At 51.6% G+C, this 17,665-nt stretch overlaps 1 protein-coding gene across 2 annotated transcripts in view; it reads left to right on the top strand.

The window, feature by feature from the left end:
- Positions 1–16,838, top strand: part of Igsf9b (immunoglobulin superfamily member 9B) — a 46,213-nt gene extending 29,375 nt beyond the window's left edge. For both annotated transcript variants that reach the window (XM_059267546.1, XM_059267547.1), the window contains exons 16-20: positions 989–1,150; positions 1,790–1,835; positions 2,352–4,004; positions 11,901–12,022; positions 15,183–16,838. In XM_059267546.1, the coding sequence (XP_059123529.1) occupies positions 989–1,150; positions 1,790–1,835; positions 2,352–4,004; positions 11,901–12,022; positions 15,183–15,391 (2,192 nt within the window). In that variant the 3' untranslated portion in view covers positions 15,392–16,838. The remainder of the gene's footprint in view (positions 1–988; positions 1,151–1,789; positions 1,836–2,351; positions 4,005–11,900; positions 12,023–15,182) is intronic.
- Positions 16,839–17,665: the final 827 nt, after the last annotated feature.

Genomic DNA, 17,665 nt, shown 5'->3' on the forward strand with positions numbered 1-17,665 from the left:
TGCAGCAACAACAGCATTCCCCGTAGTTAACGCCCCTATTTTTTCAAGATGATGGTCCATCCGTGTGACATGGATTCTTTTTATCTGTTATCATTGTTGATGTGGAAGTGAACTCTGGCCAGCCGTATCACAATGTTTTGGACTTCCCTTTGGCATTCTTTGAGAGTGGCACTTACTGATCTCATGGCCTGTGTGTCCAGTGCAGTGGGCTGGGGTCTGGTCCTGGCTCTGTCACTAGCTGGCCTGTGAATCCTGCATATCAAGTTCGTTCTTGAACTGTGAGAGGGAGAACTGAGCCCTTCTCATCCTCTCTACAGCTCCAGTCTGCTTCTGGAGCCTCAATGATCAAGATACACTAGTCCTTGCTATAGGAAGCTGCCAGCCTGTCCTATAAGGAGTTAGAAGATGGATGGGCCTATATTCTGTCATAACAGTTCCTCTCCCTGATTTAGAGTTGTATCCCCAAGGTATCTTCATTCTATAGATGGCATGGGAGAAGGCAGGAAATCCTGACTGGAAATCGGAACAACTGTGCTCCTGCTAGGGTACCAATAGCAGAGTGAGCCAGTCACTCAAGCTTTGCCAGTCAGTGTCTTCGCTTAGAGAAGGGGAGTCTGTGTAGCTCGCAGGGTTACTCTGGGATCCCCGATAGCGTGCATGGTAGTACTTTGCTGCACTCACAGTGATAGACAGCTATAGAAGATGATTGGGATTATCCTCACAAGGGAAGATGCCCGGATCATTTCTTCTTCTCTGTAAGCTACAAGGAAGTTGCTTGACTGTCATAGACTGCCCCTTTCTTAACTCTCTTCACACTGCTGCACCACCCTCATTACACCTCTTTAGAGGCTCATGTTAGAACCGGGGTGGAGGTCAGGCCCCAGCCTTGTCTGCCGTAGGGAAAAGTCCCTAGGGATCAAGCGTCAGAGTAGGTGGGGACAACTCGGGCGGGCGTGAGACCCATGAGTGCCCCTGGCCTTCCTTGCAGACATCTTCCCACAGCCGGACCTGACCGACGATGGGCTGGCCCGGCCAGTGCTGGCTGGGATAGTGGCCACCATCTGCTTCCTGGCGGCTGCCATCCTCTTCAGCACTCTGGCCGCCTGCTTTGTCAACAAGCAGCGCAAGCGCAAACTCAAGCGGAAGAAAGGTAGGTGTTTGTCCTTCTGCCCGGGCCTGGCTGAGGTCGGACGTTCTCTAGCGGGAGGCAGGCAAACCACCCGTAGTGTTTCTCCTCCGGAAAAAGGGGCACGGGGAGCAGCTTGCAGGCAGAGCTGTTGGTGCGAATGGAGTTTTAAAATATTTTTGTTCATTTCTGGAAAATTCCATATACCTATTATCTCCCCCCCCACCCCCAACACCTATCTCCAGCTCCCTCCAGGACCCACCAACCCAGCTCCATCCCCACTTCATGTCCTCTTTTATTATTATTATTATTGTTATTATTATTATTATTGTTATTATTTTGACAGAGAGCCCAGGCTGACTTCAAACTCGAGATTCTCTTGCCTCGGCCTCCCAAATACTTAGATTATAGGCATGTGCCTCCATGCCCAGTGGGACTTGATTTGAAAGGGGGAAGAGGAGAGCAAGGGTATTGGGGAGAAGAGAATGGGCCAGGGCTACAGGGAGAGAGGGCCTCTGAGCTGAGCAGAGAGCTACCAGGCAAGCGAAGGCTTTTCCCTCTGTGACTATACACCAGGCCTTTCTGTGGGTCCTGGGGGAGAGGGTACCAGTTTTGGTTTTTTGTTTTGTGGGCTCAGGTCTCTTCCTTTTGTTTTCTTTCCAGATCCTCCGCTGTCCATCACTCACTGTAGGAAGAGTCTTGAGTCTCCGTGAGTATCTCTGGCTGTTGGGGGTCTGTAGGTAGACGGGGGAGGCTGGACATAGGTAGGTAAACTATGAGTTTTAGTTGGCCCCATTTCCCTAAGATGTTTTGTGTTTATGGATTGGCATGTCAATTTTAAGTTGTCCACATGGATTGAGGGAGTGTAGTCTAGATGATGCAAGCTGGTAACTTATTTGTTTAGCCTTGCAGTGTTTTGTCCTTTGCCTGGCTAGAGTCGGTGTTAATATTAGCTTGCATTTCTTGAACAACTAGGGAACAAAACTGGAGTTGTGCATAGGCAGGGTGTACCAAATTTAGGGGCTGGCCAGAAGAAAAGTGGCAATGTGGGTGTTCATTCCAAAAATGGATGATACGTGTCTAGACAATTGAGAGAGTTGGCCAGAGTTTCTGACCAAAATATTCAGCCCATCCACGCCTGTTCCCTTTAGAGTCAGTGTTATTGAGAAGAAGCTGTAGGCTGTGTACAGCACCCATTGTCACCTTCTGTGCCTTTCACTTATAGCTTGTCCTCTGGCAAGGTGAGTCCTGAGAGCATCCGCACACTCCGTGCCCCATCTGAATCCTCTGATGACCAGGGCCAGCCCGCAGCCAAGAGGATGCTGAGCCCCACGAGGGAGAAAGAGCTGTCCTTGTACAAAAAGACCAAGAGGGCGATCAGCAGCAGAAAGTATAGTGTGGCCAAGGCTGAGGCCGAGGCTGAGGCCACCACGCCCATTGAGCTGATCAGCAGAGGCCCCGATGGCCGCTTTGTCATGGGCCCCTCTGAGATGGAGCCCCCGGTGAAGGGCCGGCGGATCGAGGGCTTTCCCTTTGCAGAGGAGACGGACATGTACCCTGAGTTCCGGCAGTCGGATGAGGAGAATGAAGACACACTGGTGCCCACATCTGTGGCTGCTCTGAAGCCCCAACTGACCCCTATGTCTTCCAGCCAGGAATCTTACCTGCCACCACCAGCATACAGCCCTCGGTTCCAGCCTCGTGGGCTGGAGGGCCCCAGTGGACTGGGAGGACGACTTCAGGCTACTGGCCAAGCGAGGCCCCCTGCCCCTCGGCCCTTCCACCACGGCCAGTATTATGGGTACCTGAGCAGCAGCAGTCCTGGGGAGGTGGAGCCTCCACCCTTCTATATGCCAGAAGTGGGCAGCCCCTTGAGCTCAGTCATGTCTTCCCCACCCCTGCACACCGAGGGGCCTTTCGGCCACCCCACCATCCCTGAGGAAAATGGAGAGAATGCTTCCAACAGCACTTTGCCCTTGACTCAGACACCTACAGGAGGGCGCTCCCCTGAGCCCTGGGGCCGGCCAGAATTTCCCTTTGGGGGACTGGAGACCCCAGCCATGATGTTCCCCCATCAGCTGCACCCCTGTGATGTGTCCGAGAGTTTGCAGCCCAAGGCCTGCCTGCCCCGAGGACTGCCCCCAACCCCCCTCCAGGTGCCTGCAGCCTATCCAGGCATGCTGTCTCTGGAGGCGCCAAAGGGCTGGGTAGGCAAGTCACCGGGCAGGGGCCCCATTCCGGCGCCCCCTGCGACCAAGTGGCAGGACAGACCTATGCAACCTCTGGTCAGCCAAGGGCAGCTAAGACATACCAGCCAAGGTATGGGGATACCGGTGTTGCCTTACCCCGAGCCAACCGAGCCCGGGGGGCACGGTGGCCCCAGCACATTTGGCCTGGACACCCGGTGGTATGAGCCCCAGCCCCGGCCCCGGCCCAGCCCCCGGCAGGCCCGGCGTGCCGAGCCCAGTTTACATCAAGTGGTGCTACAGCCCTCCCGGCTCTCACCTCTGACCCAAAGCCCCCTCAGTTCCCGTACTGGCTCCCCTGAACTTGCTGCTCGCGCCCGACCTCGACCAGGCCTACTGCAGCAGGCTGAGATGTCAGAGATCACCCTACAGCCGCCAGCCGCGGTCAGCTTCTCTCGCAAGTCCACGCCGTCCACTGGATCTCCTTCACAGAGCAGCCGCAGTGGGAGCCCCAGCTACAGGCCCACCATGGGCTTCACTACTCTGGCCACAGGCTACCCTTCTCCTCCACCCGGCCCGGCCCCTCCTGCGCCAGGGGACAACTTGGATGTGTTTGGACAGACGCCTTCCCCTCGCAGAATGGGGGAGGAGCCACTCCGGCCAGAGCCCCCAACAACCTTACCTAGTTCAGGGTGAGTGTAAAACCACTGTCTCTGGCCTACTTCTGGTCAAGCTCCCCAGGCCTTACTCTGTCCCCTACCTCCCCAACATCCCAACAACAGGCTTTGTTTGGGACACACTGCACCACCCCTGGGAGCGGAGCTCTGGCCACACATTGGCAGTGTCTTCGCTTGGGACTGATGGGCTTACCTGCTGGTACCCTGCCAGGAGCTTCATGAGTGGCCTCACCCAGCCCAGAGTTCGGTGAAGGCTCTCGGTGTATCAGGAATGTGGGGGAGGGAAAGGGAACGGTAGAGCAGGCAGCGATGACTGTGAATGCTGCCCTTGAGGTGGAGGCGGACCACATCCCTGCGATCTTGGTGTTGGGTAGTGGTGATTCTCTGCAGTTGCCTACAGATCTCGTGTCTGAGTCTCCTCTTCACTCTGCACCAAGCAGGGCCACTGCTCAGGGGCCCCTTAGCATGCCCAGTAAGTGCTGAACTCCAGGTCGTCCATAGTCTCTCCAGGAAGGTACCCCTGGAGGCTGAAAGCAAGCTCAGACCTGTGTGTGTGTCGGGGGGAGTCATATCCCCACCCACCTGTGTGCCTCACAGGAAGCTACAGAGGGACAGACAGACAGACAAGCTCCCGAGATCTGCCCGTCTGAGAGAGCACACTCTGTACTGTAGCAGCTGGTATTCCAGGTACCAGTCGGCCTGGACGCCTGTCTGTACCTCTTCATCTGTCCACCTGCCCTCCTCCCTTCCTCCTGGCCTTTGTTCCTTTTCAAGGCAGTCTGTCTTCCTCTTTTCCTTCTCCGTGGCCTTGAGGTTGACCCGATTTGCTCTGAAGAGTCTGCCATGCCTCTGCTGTGCCCACCCTACCCTCTTCCCTTGCCTTTACCCTCATCCTTTCTCCCTTCTCTTTCTCGCTCTTTCTCTTGGGTTCAGTACTTCCGTCTCTCTTCTTGATGTAGAGAAGGCTGTCCTGCTGGTGGGGGGATGGGAGGTAGCTGGAAGAGGAGGGAGCCCAGCCCTCCCCCTCCCACCATTCTGGTCGCTGGAAACTGCAAGCTTACCTCCCTCCGTGCCAAGGTGGGCGCTCCTGGTGGGCAGGCTGTGTGGGGATCTGAGAGGCTAGCTAGGGTGCCCGCCTCTGTCTGCAGGAGTCGCTGTCGTCATTCCCTGTCTGTGCCTCGTACAGCCCGCTCACCGTCTCTGTTCCATCATGCCTTTGGTTCTCTGGCTCTCTCTTCTCCCTCACCCATTCTCCGGCCTCGCCTGTGGGTCTCTGCTCGCTGTGCCCCCTTCCTCCCCTCTGGGTGTGCGTGGGTGGTTCACCTGGCCGGTGTTGGTAACTGCTTTGTTTCTGATTATCTCAGCTATCTGGGCAGTGTTGTCGAGACAAGCCTCTCCTCAGCTCAATAGGTAAGGGAGCTCATCGGCGGGGCGGGGCGGGGTGGGCAGGTGGATGGGGCTTCAGCAGGGCCATTGCTTCTGTAAGAGGGGATCCAGAAACACATCCCCTCATTGCCCTACCTGGGCAGCTGCTGCTCCTGGGTTCCCATGGCTTCTGGGTTCCCCACATCGCACTGCTCTGCTGCTCCAGCTGCCCAGCCGGCCATGCCGGGGCACTGCCTAGCTGTAGCTTTTAACTTCCAAGCCCACACCCACCTTTCCAGAACGGGACGCAGCTGTTCTCACTCAGACCCTTGCCATCCTGCTGCCAACGCCCACATAGACCCCTCACGGCAGCTGCAGGACCCTGCATGAACCCCAAAGGACCTGGAATTTCCACGATCAGCTTTGCATCTCTACCCTTGGGGACCTGTTTGGGTCCATCAAGGGATCCAGGGCCCTCTCATCCTCTCTACCCCACTGTTCAATTTCTCCAGCAGACTCAGGGATAGTGTCCTCCTGCCAACCCCTCTCCCTAAACTCGGAGCTTTTCATGGGATCACCCCCCGCCCCTTCCTGGGGCTCTTAATGATAGAGATCCCTCTTCCACATCCATCTGGGTCCTCAGGGTCAGGTGCCTTCCAGGTCTTCGGAAGCGGGGAAGTATACCACTCCTATGCTCCTTGCATTTTGCAACCCTTGCACGGTTGTTGCCGGACTGAAGTGTGACCTCGTCCTTAGAGCCACATTGCTTTCAGGGCCCCTGTAGAGGCTATGCTGGCCTCCTTGGGTCATGTTCTTGGGAAAAGGCCTGGGGAGAACTCATGCCAGGGAGAAGGGATTGAGCTGGCAAAAAAACCCCTGAAAACCCAAGAGACCAGCACGGTGCCCTCCCCTGCTGCGGCTGGCTCCTCTAGCATCCTTCCAGGTGGAATCCAAAAGACGGGGCTCCCAGTGAAGGAGACAGGTATCTCTTAAAGATGCTCGGGACACTCAGAGCTCCCTCTCTGTCAAGGCAACCTAAAGAGATGCTTGTTTTTTTACACGTGCTCCATTGCCCATGCTGTAGAAATGGCAAACTGCACCAGGCTCCTGGGTGGGAGGGAGGGAGCTTTTGTCTTGGTGCTTTGGCTTCCAAGTAAAAAGAAGCCCCACGCTTCCCTCCTCACACACGCCATGGCAGGCTGCTCTTCACAACTTAGGACTATAAATCTCATTGTGTCATCAGAGAGGCCTCCCATAAAGAGACTGCAGGGACGTTTCTTTATGACCCGCAGCTATAAAACTGTCAATCAGTATCCCAGAGGCCCTAAATGTTAGCCCGTAGCCACCCCTGTTGGCAGGATCTTATAGCGCTTGGGAGCTCACCTGCTTCCAGGGCCTCCTGGATGGATGCTACAGAGTGGGGAGAATGATTAGCTTCCGTGCCCCATGCCTGTCCTCCCCACTATTCCCTGGCATAGTTCCTTTGTTGCCCCTGAGGTTTGGTAGCCCTATGGCAGCTCTTACCCAGTTCCTGGAAATTAGACAGACTTTCCTGTCATCTGTGATTTCCAGTCCCACCCCCACCCCCGCACCTGACCCCCTTCCCCCGACAACTCCACTGACCCTGTCTTCATCATGTCAGATCTGAGAGAACCCAGCCACATTATCACTGTGGCAAAACCCAGAATCCAGGGGCAGCAGTGAGGGACGGTTGTTCCTCTCCCGGGCCTGGCTAGCATCCCCAGCCCAGAAGAATGAAGTCCTGGACATGATCCGAGTTAGGCCTTTGTGGTGCTAGGCAACAGGAACCTCTGCTCATCCTCCTGCTTGCTGAAAGAGTCCCTGGGGCACAGGAGCTGCTGGGCCATGGGGAAGCAAGCGGTGGCTCCTCTCTAGAGGCTGTCTTCATGCTGCGCCTTTGCATGTGTCCCCCTGGTCTTGCTTGGAGAAGTTGTGATGCTTCTTGTCTGCGTTTGTCCTTGCTTTGTTTCTCTCCCCTCAGTTTCTGTCCTTTCCTCCTGTTCGTCCCCGTTGCTATTCCCCCACCCTGCCCTCTCTATCCTCTTCCCAGCTCCCATCTCAGTATGCGGGTCTATTCTTCCGTGGGTCACTGGGGGCCCAGCCACTTACTCAGGGTCCCTCTGATGCTGCTGATGCTCAGATGTTCCATCTCTGTCGAGTTCCATTTCCCCTTACAACCTACTGTGCCCTCTGTCAGGGACCTGGAAAGCCTAACCTGATCCCCTTTTATTTAGGTGTATTCTAAGAAGGAGTCCCCATTTGGATACAAGTGTTTCCTGAGTCCTGAGGCAGAACACTGGGTCTGCACCCTGACCCCCACCAGAGAGAGATCCCTTTGTGATTGGGCTGGCATGATGCTGGCTTGTGAGTTGCTGGCTGTCTCTGGGGTACACAGAGAATGCTTTCACTTTTTCTCTGGCTATTATATGTGCTTGAATAGATTTCCCTGTCCCTTGACCCGTGATGACAGGAGGCAGCCTCCAAGCTATTTCTTTCTACCTACTATCTGGGGGAGTCATGGAGAACTGTGTTGCTCTAATTTCCTTTTCTGTTACTATGATAAACACATTAACCAAAAACAACTTTGGGGAGGAAAGGGTTTATTTGGCTTACAGATGCATCATTCAGGGAAGTCAGGTCAAAAGCTCAAGGGAGGAACCTGGAGTCAGGAACAGGAAGCAGAGACCGTGGCGGGACACTGCTTACTGGCTTGCTCCCAAGCTTATGTTCAATGACCTTTCTTATAAAGGCCAGGCCTACCTGCCTAGGAATGGCACCGCCCACAGAGGCTACACTCTCCCACATGTAGCAATCAAGAAAATGCTCCACATACATGCTGACAGGCCAGTCTAATGGAAGCAGTTCTTTAGCTGAGGCTCCCAGGCATGTCAAGAATTGCTGTCTTATGTGTCTTAATGGCCAATTCTTAGGGCACTAAAGCAAGGAAATGGTCAGCTGGATTTTGACTTTCCTGGCCAAAGGTTTTCCTATGTTGTAAATCTGCTACCTCTTTTCTTAGTGGCTCTAGGGAGCAGGGTGCTAGGCAGATAAGACCTCTTGGGTTGAATGGGTGGGATGGGAATTTTGTGTCAACTGGCATGGGGGTGGATTTTAAAGTACATGTTGGCAATTTTTGGTAATCCTGAGCTGCAAGGAACACTACCGGATCACAGAACTGGGATTTACATGAAATGTGAGACCAGAAAAGCTCATAGGTTTGGAAGCCTTTGTCTGTCAGCAGTATATCAGGTCATCTCCTGGGACAAGGGGACCTGAAGTGTGCAGTATTCCTCTATGTGGAGAAAAGTCAAGACTGGCCAGAAGGAGAACAGAGCTTCGCCTTGGGAGACCAGGGTTGGAGTCTGTCATAACCACCTCACCGACAGGTCAAGTCAGGTTTATTACAGAGTTATGCGTCCTTCATCCTGATTCCTATCCCAGACACCAACGCCAAAAGTTTCAAAGGTCGGGGAGGGTTGCCAGGTAGACTTGGTATTGACATGAGACACAGTTATCCTTCCTAAAACCGGGAGGCAGGTTGATAACCAGAGGACTCTCAGCGCTGTTCTTAAAGTGTACTGGGAAATGTTTCATGTCCTTTCTGTAACGCTCACTCAAAACAGATGCATTATGTCTGCCCTTCTCTTCCCACCTGTCCTACTAAAGACTTGCTTTTATTTTTGCCTCTGGCATTACGCAAGTATATCCTGGTGCCTCCAGGAGACATTGTCTGCTGTGTTGCCGTGTCTGCGTCCTGAGCCAGGAGCTCACACAGGTGGGCAGCAGGTATCTTGGAAGGTCTGGAGCTTGGCTGCTTCTCAAGTGAAAATTGGTTTCTTTTCTCCAAGTGCCATTGTTGTTTGGGAGTTTGTGCCTGAAGATGAAACTTTAGCGGTTTGCCCTGTCCCTGGTCTGTCTTATTCTGTCACACTGAAGCAGAGGGTGGCATCGGTCAGTGGACCGCAGAGCAGGCGGGGGAGCAGGGAAGCTCTGCTATGTCTATTGTAGCCTCTGTACCCATTTTACTGGGAAGAAATTTAAAGAGCAGGTTAGCCTAATACTGAAGAGTCTGTCTGATGGATTATGTCTGGCTAAGTTGCTCTCTTTTCTAAAGTTGACCTCCTTCATCTAGAATATGGCTAATGTAGTCTTCACCTCTTAGACTCATTACAGACGTGGTAAGTGGTAAGCACACATTATATAATACAGGTGATAATAGTAATAATATGTTAATTCTGCTATTGGTATCCCACCCCCTGAAAATTTCACCTACCTTGAAGAATCATTGGGAATTTTCAGGGTGACTCTGTTCCAGCTTCTTGTATAGCCTGTGCCCTGACCCCACCACCAAGGGATCTCTCTGTGGTTGGCTGGGTTGGCACTGGCTTTTGAACTCATGGCTATCTATGGAGCACATGGAAAGTGGTTTCACCTTTTCCTTGGCTATCATGTGTTAGTAGATTGTTTTTCCCATCCTACCATCCACACAGTAGGGAGACGCAGCTCCCATGCTGCTTCTGCCTGTTGGCTAGGGAATAAGGGAGAACTGTGCTGCACCTGTGGGTCATCAAGAATTGTGTCAGGGAGCGCTGTTCCTGCCTGTCACATGTCTCCTCTGACTATGTATCTCACCTCACATGGCCTTTCTGAATACTGGCCAGGATCCGGATTAGAGATGGCAAATGGTGGAGGATTCATGTCTTTGATTTTCCTTTCAGGCAACACAAAGAACATTGTCCAAGCTGAGAAGGGGTAATGCAGGCTCCCTCCAAAATCCCTTCCAGCTGCAGCTTCTGGGGAAGATCTCTGGGTAGAACTGGGTTGGGAGAAGGGAGAGGGATTGGGCACTGGCGTATTGGGTCTTTGGGGGGCCTTGCTTACACTGTGAACTAGATCCCTTTTCCATGGGGCATGGGTACCTGTGTGATGTATAGTGATGCAGTGGGGGGCTGTGGAATGTTAAGGAGCTGCCTCTGACTTGAACTTGAGAGTGTTTCTTGATCCTCAATGCACTAAAAGACTTTGGAACAAATGGCATCCATCAAGGAAGATGGAGGTTCCTTCACTGCCAGTTACTTCCAGAGACCAGAGGCTTACCTACCACAAGTCTGTAAGTTTCTTCTTCCCAGTGCTTGTAGAGGCCTTCCGTGTTGGAGAAATGCTGTCTTTTCATCCCTTTCTCTTTGCCGCCCCCTCGCTCTCCCTTGCTACCTCAGATAGCTTGTGGACCCTTGAGGACTTCTTTACTCTCACAGGACTATCTTTTTTTTTTTTTTTAAATCAGGATTTGCTAAAACCTCACTGTGATGGACGTGGGGAAGGGAGATGTGGTGCTTGGAGACAAAAGAGTCACCTTTGTCTACCATAGCCCTGGAATGTCCCTGCCTTTCCTGGTCTCATTCCAATACCAGTGTTTGTGGGAAGAAAGCATGCCCCGCCCTTCTCTTGCCCTCTTTGTTCCTCAGGCTCCAAGTTGTCTTACTTTAAGAAAAACTGAGATTGATAACATGTCTTCTCCATTTTTGTCTTTTATGGCTCTTGGGAAAAGCTCTTTCTATAGGCACAGTGTCTCATACTATTCTCCTTTCTGTTTGCTTTGGTTCTCTTTGTGACCTAGGTTGCAGAGGCTCTGGTTAAATGGCTGACTTGATCCATCCCATAACTGGGGTGGAGAAAGAAGGGTCAATATGTAGGAGTCTCCTCTCTCAACAATCTTAACATTTAGGTTGAATCTTAAGACACAGAGCTCGCTGGAGTCTCCTCTCTCAACAATCTCAACATTTAGGTTGAATCTTAAGATACAGAACTCGCTGGAGACCAGTGACACACAGCGAGGACTTTGTGAGGCCGTAAGATTTGAACACTCGGCCCTGTCATAATCTACATCTACTCTCTTCTATATTTTCTTATGAGACTGAGGAAGTCTGAGCCTAGTCTGCAGAGTGTCATGCGGACATGCCTGCTGAAGATGTTGGTGTGCCACAGCAGTTAGCTGTGAGGTTCTAGATGAATCTTGCAGACGGAGGGCGTAGCTCTGTGAAGCTGGGTTCTGCAGAGCCCACACCTCACTGGCTACTTGCCCCTTCCTGTCTCTGCAGATGGGAGGCAGCTTGCTGGGACTGGATTTGCTCACCTCCTCCTGCTTTAATCTGCTCTTCACTTTTTACTTAAAGGTCTTGATGATGGTGAGTTCTAGGAACCGACTCTTCTCTGGCACTTGCTTATCCCAGCCTAAGTGATGTGTGGTGGGCTTACATTAAAGTCTCTCTCTCCTTTCCTAGGGTCTTCCGATTGCTCCACAGGTTGCTTTCCACCTGAGCTAGGCCTCCTGCTGCTGGAGCTTTCTATCGGGTTTTCTCCTTTCCAGGAGCAGTAGGAAGGCAAGTGTCCGGGAATGATCGTGGACAGCCCGGACTCCATCCCTGTGCTCCATCCTTCAATGGGCAGCCTTTTGGCTTTCTTCCAGCCCTCTTCAAAGGCTCCTTTCTGGGAGCTGACCTGTGCCTCTCTAATTGTTCCTTGCAGAATACTTCCACCTGCATCCGGGAACGCTGCTGTGCCTGAGAGGCTGGAGGCTCTGAGATACCAACGGATAAAGAAGCCCAAAAAGTCATCCAAGGGCTCTTCGAAGTCAAAGAAACGATCCGGTAAATGGTGGGAAGTACCGCTCCTCTTTCCACCGTGCTTGTCCCATTTGACGAGGATTGTGGGCCCAGGATCCCAACCTTGGGTGTTCTCTAGAAGTGAAGCCAGCTTCTCTTGTTCTTGATTTCCTTTTAAACGTTCGTTTTCAATAATGCACCCATGATTTTCATATAAAAACACAAGAAAGGTATCTGATTGCCTTCCCTTCCCCGTTCATTTCCTCCCACCTGGGGAGCCATTGCTCTGAGAGTATGTGTGCCTATAGAGACTTTTCTGTATTCACAGCTTTAGAAAGTGCACCATAGTGTTTCAGTGTGTTTTTTGAGCAACGTAAGTAGTGTCCTATTCTTTCCCATTCTGCAGCACACCTTGCTGTTATCCCTGTCTCCTTGTACGATTCTCCGTCACTGTATCAAGCCCTCTAGTTGAACACAGGGCAGGCGTGCTAGAGCTTAGGGTCATGTGGCATGGGCCAGTCTCTGTGTTGACTAACCTTTTCCAAGAAGAGAGAGTGAAATCCCATTGTCTCCTAAAGGGCACTTCCACTGAAATATAGTTGATGCATATCCAGCAGTGATGGGTAGCTTGTGAAATAGTGCAAAAAGAATTGATCGTTCATTTAGAAAAGCAGTTGATGTTTATTAGATATTCTCTTTGTGTCAATGCTTATAGGAATGTTATGACAGGCTGTCCAGGAAGAATGTTCAGCAGTTTCTTTGCATATCTTTGATGACTACTATAGAGTAACTGTCTTAATAAGCCAGGTGTGGGAAAAGGTCCCAGAGAGGCCAAGAACTCATTGATGACTTAGCCTTTGGATGTGGCCAGTTTCCTATCAGTTTGTTGATGGCAATACTTGAGACGGAGTCTGGTTAGATAGCTCAGGCTGGCCTGAAACTAGCTGTGTAGCCTAGGCTGGCCCTGAACTTTTGGTCTTCTTGCAACCCTTTGGTAGCTAGGATTACAGGTGTGTGCTGCCATGTTCAGCAAAAATGAATTTTCTGAGGCTTGGGTCAGGATTGAATCGAAAGCTGAACTTAAACTCATTCAATTTAAACATATACACAACATACATACATATATATTCCTTTTGTGTGTGGGTGTGTTCGTCATTTAGTGATAGGAATACATTCTGAGAAATGCACTGTTAATGATTTGGGTACTGTGTGACCATCACAGACTATGCCTATATTAACCCGACAGTCACTATGTAATACAGTCTATGGGACTGTCATTGAATATGTGACCTGTTCTCCATTAAAATATTGTTGTGAAGTGCACAACTGTCCATTTCAATAAATAAATGTCACCTAATTATTGTAAAATAAGCCACATCAGCTGCACATGTTCTCTCTTGTGCCTGCTTTGTGTTAATAGCTCTCTGGTGTCTGCCTTTAGCCCAGGTGTCTTCTCTGACACCTTCTCTGACATCTTATATTTCCGGTTGGCCATTGAACCTCTTCCAGTTCCCTTCAGTGTGTAAAGGCTGCATTTATGCTCAGCTTCTCCCTGGACTCTTTTGCCCTCATGGCTCCCATCTGATCCTTTGGGTGAGGTGTGTTGGGTCAACCTTTGCGATGTTTCTGACCTTCTTTGGTTGTCCTCACTGCAAAAATGGAAACTCCAGTCCCTTCCTCTCCTTTTTGGACTGGTGCAGTACCTGGCAGTTGCCCTCCTGCTCCATCTACATTCTTACAGTATCCCATAGAGGTGACACCCTGAACCTTACCTAGGGAGATAGCCCTCGCTCATTGATCACTTTGCCTTTGGGGTTGGCTGGTTTCCTGTCAGTCTGTGAATGGGAATACTGAAGCAGTGAAAAAGAAAATTATTTTTGTTACTGTTTTGAGACAAGATCTCACTGTACAGTTCAGGCTGTCCTGAAACTAGCCAGGTCTGGCCTTGAACTTTCAATCCTCTCGCTTCCACCTGAGTGAGCTCTAGCTCTTTTTTTTTTTAACATGTGTGTGTACAGACACACATGTACACACACACACACACACACACACACACACACACTCACACAAAAATCTTCTAGAAGCTTTTCCTTGAATCAAGTAGAAGTTTTAAACTCTCTCTAGAAGTTTTAAACTCTCTCTAGAGCATACTGTTGGTTCTTCTTCTTCTTCTTCTTCTTCTTCTTCTTCTTCTTCTTCTTCTTCCTCCTCCTCCTCCTCCTCCTCCTCTTCTGCTTCGGCTTCTTTTCCTCCTCTTCTTCCTCTTCCTCCTTCTTCTTGTTCTTCCTTGTTCCTCCTCCTTTTCCTTTTTAAAAGGCAGGGTCCCACTCTATAGCCCAGTGGCCTCAAACTCCTAATCCTATTGCCTCAGTCTTCCAAGTATATATATATATATATAGCATGCACCGCTATACTGGCTTACACCCGCTCTCAACTTCGGGTTTCTGCACTGGCTGTTCTTATGATGGTAGCCATTTTCATTGCTCTCTGGGGAAGACTCCTGGTTCAAGACTCCAGCCAGATATTAACACTTGGGGAAACAGAAGCAGGGCCCTGGCCGTTGCCACATTCCTATTACATCTTTCTTTGCTATTGTACTTGCAACACCTAAGAATCCAGTTTCTGTGTCTTTCAAGTCTTGACCGTTTGTCTCTTCCTCCCTACCGCCCTGCTGAAGTAGAATCTAGAGAACAAAACCTCTCCACCGTATCCTCAGAAGGGCCATGAGGCAGAGGAACGGCCCTGGCAGTGGTAGAGGTGTGCGGGCCTGACTGTCGCTCATGATTGAAGTCTCAAGTCTCGTGTAGTGTCTGTCATTGTTTGGCGTAGATGGTAAAGATATAGTGAAGCCCTGCTTCCTGCCACCTCGGAGGACAACTGGTATCCAAGAGGCACAGGAGAGCACAGCGCAGCAGACATTTGTAGACTGATGGCTGAAACAGCTTGATCCTTGAGGTCCAAGAGTTCATAGAAGGGAAAGTACCTACCTTACTTCGTGGACTCAAGGCTGGGTTGCTGGTTGCTCCAGTGGGGAAAGAGAAGGTTCTCTGTGGCGGTTTGGTCTCAGAGCCGCACACACACACAGGTGCTCCCTCGGTTTCAGTGGCAACTTGGACGTCAGCCCTGGGAGATGCATGGAGTGTGTGAGGATCTGACCTACCTTTTCATGCCTCTTCCTTTTGTGTGTCTGTCTCCTTCTCTGTAGACGGTTCTGCCTCCCAGGCTCAGCAGCTTCCCAACTCTCAGGTTCTGTGGCCCGACGAAGCTGTCTGCCTCCGAAAGAAGAAGAGACACTCTCGTCCTGACCCCTTTGCCCGGCTTTCGGACTTGTACCACCGTCAGCTTCCAGAAGACCAGACGGCGATCCTCAACAGCGTGGATCATGATGACCCAGGCCACGCTACTCTGCTATGACTTGACGTCTCTCTAAGTGTCCCCAGGGAGGGGTGCTAGGCTAAGGGGGCAGAGAGGGACCACTGTACAGGGCCTTGTCCTCCTCTGCCCATCATGGGATGGCTCAGGCCCTTGTCCTATGTGTGTTCCCTCCTGCCAGTGGGCCTCTCCCTCACGATCTCGCTGGCTATCCTTGCCCGCAGGATAGAGGACTGGGGGAAGAGCTTTTACCTGTGGGTCAGTTGGGAGTGTGTGAGGACAGCGAACATCTGCCTCAACACTGTCTCTCCCACTTTACTAGATTCTTCTCACCTCTTCAAATGTCTTAGGAAGTGAAGAAGAGGAAATCAATGGCTTTTCCTACTCTGCGTTTGTTTCCGTTTTCCAAGTCCTGGGAGGGGGTTAGAATTACATCCTGTCCTCCAAACTCCACATATATATAGATATAGATACAAATACACTTGTGTGTAGTTGGTGGGTTTCTCTATGTGTATATATATGTACATTGAAGCAAAGTGCTGTTTCTCCCTGTGCTCGGTGAAGGACTGAGGGAGGTACTGAACAGCTGAGCTTGGTGAGCAGGGCGGGCTGTGGGCTGGTGGGTGCCCTCATGTCTGTCTTGGGAGGAGATCATTCCAGCTGAAGCAGGATTCATGCCTCTCAGCTGACTTCACCATTGTTCTAACCTTTACCATCTAGAGCAGAAATGGGGCCTTGCCATGATTCCTAGCTCCCTGCTTGCGGGGGTTAGCAACAAGTTACCCCTGAACTAAACCCAAGCCTTTATTGCCTGCTTGCTGGGTCAGGCTCAAGGCCAGACTGACATCTTCCTTTCTTCTGCAGTTTGGCACTCACCATACAAGTAGTGGTGGTTTAGCCGCGGGGCTGACAGGCAGGCCTGGTGTACAGCCCCGTTCGTGTGGTCATGCGTCGGTCTCTTCTGGTCCAGCCAGGGCTAGGAGCCCTGCAGCCAAAGGCCCTCCTGTTCGGTAGCCACCTGTGCTGAGCACCAAGCTGCCACAGCTCTATTTATACCCCTCTTGGCTCTGAACTCAGAGCACTGCTCCCCCGCGGCCCGTTGGCTCCTCCTTTCCTTTTGTGTCTGCTAATTCTCCAGATTGATTAATTGCCGTTTGTGGGGGCTGCCTGTGGCTCCTTGGCATACCCTCCGTGCGCCGCCTGCCCACTCTGCTTTGCTTCGGGGTCCTTCTCCACCCCCTGGACCCAATCTCCAGTGCATGGATGAAGAAGTGAGGGTACCTCAGATGGCTGAGTTCTGGGCTGCTCTTTCTTCACTGCTCCTATGTGGCGCTGGCTGAGGCACAGGAATGATGTTGGAAGGAGCGGTGGGCAGGCACCAGGGCCCTAATCCTTTCTCTGTACAAATCCCTGGTTCAAACTGTTAGTATTTGGAAGTTTTCCTGATGCCATTTGTCAATTCAGATACTTCTCTCTCTCCTTGAAAGGTTATGGTGTTGCTCAAGAGTAGAAAAGGTGGAGAGTGGGCCCGCCCTCTCCTTCCCTCCTGCTTTGCCTAAAGTAGTGGTAACTGCCAGCTTCCTGGAAGTATTCCTTCTTGGTGCTGCTGTATCCATCTCTCCCCAGTGACCTCATCGGGCATTAGCCATGTCTACTGGAAGGCTTCTGCTGGGTCCCACAGAAGCTGCCAGTCACTTGGCCTAGTGACTTTGATGAGGTCCCAGGGGCTAGGAAACTGACCTTTCTTAGCGCTTCCATCTTGGGGGATCCACTGCATCCCTGCAGCCAGGCCTTGGTGCTTCCTTCTCTCTCCCAGTGAGCTAGAGACGGACTCCATACTTGAGGCTTCACCACACGAGCCGTACTAGCGCAGCATTCTTCCAGACATATGGGGAAGAGAGGTGCTCAGGGCAGAGTTTCTTTTGCTCTGAGATTAGGCCGTGTACCTCAGACCATCCAACTGATGTGATTCTCAGAGGTGTTGGAGAGCACTTGACCTCTGGACCTCAACTCCGTCAAAATAGAAGAGTTGAGTTGGAAGACTCACGTCCTTTTTCAGAAGTGGGCCACTGCTTCTGCCACTGTGCCACAACGGGCTGCTCACTCACGTGTCTCCTGGGGCTGTCGGGAACAAATCTACCTGAAATCCTGGGGTAGTATTTGGAGGCTCACAGTGGCCTCGTCTGTGGTCTTTGTTCTCTCACAGCACGTCTTTCCTGAACCATGGAGTATAAAAGTAGGTGGTTGGGGCTGGTAGACTTTGTACTGAATTTGGCCAAGTGTTCAGAGGGCCCTCCTGGGAATTCTGGCCCTGAT

This window comes from Peromyscus eremicus, chromosome 7, assembly GCF_949786415.1.
Source record: "Peromyscus eremicus chromosome 7, PerEre_H2_v1, whole genome shotgun sequence".
NCBI classification, from domain to species: domain Eukaryota; kingdom Metazoa; phylum Chordata; class Mammalia; order Rodentia; family Cricetidae; genus Peromyscus; species Peromyscus eremicus.